Here is a 5,371-nt window from a genome sequence, read left to right on the forward strand (position 1 = left end):
TTTTGCCTTTTTAATAATCAGATTCAGATAACCATTCCCACATTAGTGTTAAAACGTCCACTTTGGAGATATGCCAAGCAACACTGAGAAACATTGTGAGAGTAAATTTCCGTCACAACCATCCTTTGACCCTCCAATTTAAAAGAAAAAAATATTTAAAATAAATATAAAGAAAGATCTGAATTGTATCATATATAATATAGGAAGAGAAAATCCACAATAGACATAATTAGAAACTTTATTATGCTATCACATGATAAGAGACAGCAAAAATTTTGGCATTATTTTTCTCCGACACATATGTAAGAGTAGTGAACAGCTGGATCATCTTAAATAGCAACGACAATTTATTAACGATGGTGCAAGTTTTGGGAAGCGGCACCATTGACCCAGTTGAGTCATCTTAGTTTGATAGAATGCAAGAAACATACCCACATTTGGAGATCTGAATGGCCAAATCCCAATATTTATTAGAGAGCACTCACTAAATTAACACCTGGCTAGGGTCTGTTGACGTGAAAACTATCCATAAAATCAAAGGAATCATGATGATCAAGTCATTAAAATATAACATTCAATAATAATTAGTGCAGGAAATATTCCATGAAAGATGTAGGACCAAAAGAAAAAGTGAATAAATTGTTGTAGTATTAATTAATTATATAATTCTTATAAGACATTAACAGATTGAATCCCTTCAAGACTATGACTCGTTAGCAAAAATAATCAATATGACATGAATGACAATGGTTTCAGAACAGGTAAGGATCGCTTGTCTCTCTTTTCTTGATGGAAATCAAACTCTGTTTGCAAACAAAACCTTCCAATGTGTCGGGAACACTAGACATATGAAGGTCCTTCATTGCTTGGGAAAGGAGGTTACAAGATACAAGTTTTCCTTCCTCGCATTCTATCATTAGTTCTGCGTCATTCTTCCAAACTGACAAAGGTGCCTTTATGAGTAGTGGTCCAATAGTAAATTCCTTTATCCAGGACTCTCTCACGCAATATTTCTTCATTACCCATATGTCAATAGATTGGAGAACTAACACGTCTGGAGGATAGTTTTCGGAAAAACAAATCATAGCTAGAGTTTGATTCAAGACGAAAAGACTCGCTCTTCTTGTATTTGCTACGCCCTCAGGATATAGATGTTTTTGAAATGACTCAGTACTAAAATTGAAAGAGATGATGCAACTACCAGCTGACTTTATATATGCATTCCAATGATAGGCTGTATTAAATAATACGTGACAACAACGTAAGGATTCTATTATGCATTCTAGATCCTCAAGTTTTCTCCAACAATTTGTGCTTAGATTGTAGACTTCTACCTTACTAACATACAGATCATGATTATAAAAATCCTCAAATTCATATTCATGAGCGGGATTTAGGATTCTAACGACCTTATAATCGTTAGTGTCAGTGTCAAACCCGATTCCCATGGTCATGCCCACCTGGCAGTAAAGATCTTTACTAGGAGATAAGTTTGTGTTGGTAGGAAGAATGCTAGGAGGGAGTTCCCAAAATTCTCTTAACGTTGGGTTAAATAAAACAAAGCCCCTGTAACTAGCAATGCAGACTATGCCATTACAGGGACCTGCAATGTTAACACCTATATAATTATCCAAGTATTCTATACTTGGTGCTATAGATTTGAATGATTCATCATTTGAATGGAAGGATAGCATATGTTTACCATTATAATAAATGGACTCGGTACTTTCCTCAATTTTGAGATAGCGCTTAAGAAATATGAATTGATGTGAGAGAGAATCATAATTGTAATGGATATAGATGAAATCAGGGCTACTTATCAATGAGTACCAAGTTTTAGATACACACTTAAATATTATTAGTGATTTTGCTGGCAATCGCTTCAATATATCTATCATCACATCATCGAGAAGTTTGATCCTTTGCTCCTTCATCCTCTAGAAATAAGATTCGGTCTCTTCTATAATTGTATCAGTACAACTACGAGGTGGATAAGTTAAGACGATTGCCTGAGAGATCATGATGTTTAAAGGTATTACCAAGATCTACACGTAGAAAAACTCTTGCAAGCAACGATCCTATTTTATAGCAATCTTTTCAGGTTTGTTATATATTTAAAGTAATTAGTTTCTCAACACATAGGTCGCTTGTTTGTGTTCGCATTCAGTACAAATTTTGTAAAATAATATTGATATTAATATAAAATTTGAATAAATAACTAGACATGAAAGAATAAAGCCAAGTTAATATGGATCGTCATATGATGAATGTTTGTTGAAATCAAGATAATTGAATATTGTATGAACTTGAATAATGAAAGTTTTGTTATAGCATATTTTTTACTTATTTGATTGTATGAAGTACAAACATGTAATGAAGTGTATCTCACCTAAAAATATCTTGTGTTGGAATTAGATACTATATTATTCAATTAATAAATTTGTTGTAATTGTAATTAGTACAAAGTTGAAATATTATCAATTATGTTATTGGGTAATGAAAGTAACATTTTAGATTAGTACAACACAAATTAGCATTGGATGAAATATCAGATCGTAAGGAAAAGAATAACAATTTTCAAACACCGAATTTGAAAATTTGTTCCAAACGAACAACACACATTTCATGATTTATCAAAACGTCCTTTAAAAAGTAATTGACTTTTTTGACCTTCATCCAAAAAAAAAAAAAAACAATTACTGCCTTACACGTTCATAGTAGAAAGACAGCGTTTTGGACTTCTGTGCAGCCATTTACTAATATTTTCCATTGATTTGAATCCCTTTCATCTTCCACTTTCTATTGAAACTGTACAAACTACAATTTATCTCAACCTTTGGAATGTTTCTTTCAATTTTGAACATTTATTACACATTCATGTATGCTAACCTTCTCTCATGGTTATGTTGTGGATCTGGAGACTTTTATTATACTGCTTCCGGATAAAAAAAAAGTGTCCTTACAGCCATTTGCACACCCCTTAAGAAAGTATTAACTCCTAGATAAAAATAGGTAATTTGACTAGACTATCCCTAATCAAATAGGTGAGATTTGATTATATGACACTCAATAGGGGCAAACCTGAAAAAACAAGATTAATTCTTTCTTGATTTGATAAATGGACACTCTTTACGACCCAAGAAAAAAGGCTGAGTGAGGGAGAATCATTTATGTTTTGCATAAGTCATCAAAGACCTAACTTCCAAAAGAATAATTCTCCTTTTTCAAAATTTGATATTAATAATGAACTTCAAATTTGTTTCTCTTTCCTTTTGCTTTCTTTTCATTTTTTTCTCAGCCTTTGCTTTTATGCGTTGCTGGTGGATTTATATTATTCATTTGATATTCTCACGTATATATTATGCCAACAAATTTCCCACCTTTAGCTATATTATTAGACTTATGCTTGATTTTTTTGGTTTGTAAACAATTTTAATTAATTTATTCATTGGCCACCAGATTTTCATTAATTGTTTTCTGTACCATTTCAGATATGGAGCTTAAACCCAACATTTGTCTAGTTAAAAGGACAAGGCACTATTACCCCCGAACTTCGGCCAAAGGTGCTAAGCCACACCTTCTCTATTCCAGGGTCCTATTACCCCCCTAAACTATTTTTTCCGTATTTCTTTGCACATTTACTGCTGACGTGGACAACTATCACAATTATACAGGTGTCACGACCCATCTAGGGGCCGCGACGGGTACCCGGGGCTAACCACCAAGCACCACTCGTTCTATCGCTTATCATACTCATTAGATATTCCTTTATCAAATTCATACTCAATTTATAAGAAAATCATCCCTCATTTGAAACATAAATACTTTTATAGACATAAACCTTTAGGCTATCAAAATAATATATGTATTTACATAATGGCAACCTCGTGAGACCACATAACCCACACTGCGTATCTACGAGCCTCTACTGGAGTGCTAGACATAAGGACGGGACAAGACCCCATCATGCCCAAAATACATGTACATGAATATACACAAAAGAATAATCATAAGAACCTCCGGAACAAAGGAGTGCTATCTAATCAGCTACTGGCTCCTACGAGTCCATATCAAGCTCACCTCCCTGTCTACCTGTTGGCATTAACACAACGTCCAAAGAAAACGGACGTCAGTACGAACATTGTACTGAGTATCTAAGACAGAAATGAAATAAATATGATAGAAGGATCATGAGCCATAAGAGAAAGATATAACCTGCATGAGTGTCATGGGCAAATACATTTCGTACATATATCATATTTTACATAATCATGGTACATATCTCATCACATCACATATATCATCACATCATAATCCTTATCGTTAACTCGCGTCCGGGTAACCATCGTATGCCGCCCACTAGTGGTGATCATGCCCGGCCCTCTAGGCTCGGTGTAAATATAGCAGCCCGCCTTAGCGGTGACATGCCCGGCCAGCTAGGCACGGTGGAATCATAGCAGCCCGCCTTAGCTGTGACATGCCCGGCCATTTAGGCACGGTGGAATCGTATCGTCATATAGTCGATCATAACCCATCATATTTACACATCTCATGAACCTATTGTAATCTTATCATAGCTTGATATTTTCATACATAACATTGGCATATTATAAGCTAGCATTATTGATCATCTTATAGACATATCATGACTTAGCATCATTTCACATTTATCATTAGGAGCATACATTAGGCTTTGAAGGCAACTATTGCTATGTCGGGGTGACATGAGGTCGTGAACCCCCGATTATATTATGAACATTTATGAGTATTCTGCCTCACCTTGAAGGAAATAGTGTATAAGGTGAGTGTTAATAGTAATGACATCATTAATGTTATAGGATCATCATATCATGGAGTCTAGAATCTCTATACTTTAACTCATCATCATCGTTATCATGCTCGCATGTAGTTTTGTATATTTGCGGACTCATAAGCTCCATCACATTGGAGAATCATGGAGAACTTGAAATATTCATGACTTTGAAGGAAGGGATTATCCTTACATACCTTAGTCGTTTAACTAATATGTCACTTGCTTGTTTTCCTTTGATGTCCCTGTTTCTACCTTCAAGAGAAGTCGCATGAACGTTAGCCAATCGGTTACTTAAATGTGCCCACTATTTCTAGGAAAATTTGGGCATCATTTCCTTTGTTTATACAACTTTTCCCACATTCTATATCAACTCCCAAACAATCATAACAACGTTCACAACATAATAGACAACATTCATCATCTATCTATATTATTCACATTTCACAATTTCACTTTAGTTTCCCGAAAATCATGGTCATAATTCACTATTACGTTCTTTCACGTATAATACTCATTTTCATGTTCTAAATGTCATTCATAGTCTACTTACAATCACAA

At 34.5% G+C, this 5,371-nt stretch overlaps 1 protein-coding gene across 1 annotated transcript; it reads right to left on the bottom strand.

Annotated features, from left to right (window-relative positions):
* Positions 1 to 670: 670 nt before the first annotated feature.
* On the bottom strand, positions 671 to 1,948 carry LOC132629433 (F-box protein CPR1-like). The gene has a single exon (XM_060345074.1). It carries the CDS (start codon positions 1,932 to 1,934, stop codon positions 753 to 755), a length of 1,182 nt encoding a protein of 393 aa, XP_060201057.1. The 5' UTR covers positions 1,935 to 1,948; the 3' UTR covers positions 671 to 752.
* Positions 1,949 to 5,371: the final 3,423 nt, after the last annotated feature.

Source organism: Lycium barbarum, chromosome 2 (genome assembly GCF_019175385.1).
Source record: "Lycium barbarum isolate Lr01 chromosome 2, ASM1917538v2, whole genome shotgun sequence".
Taxonomy (NCBI): Eukaryota; Viridiplantae; Streptophyta; class Magnoliopsida; order Solanales; family Solanaceae; genus Lycium; species Lycium barbarum.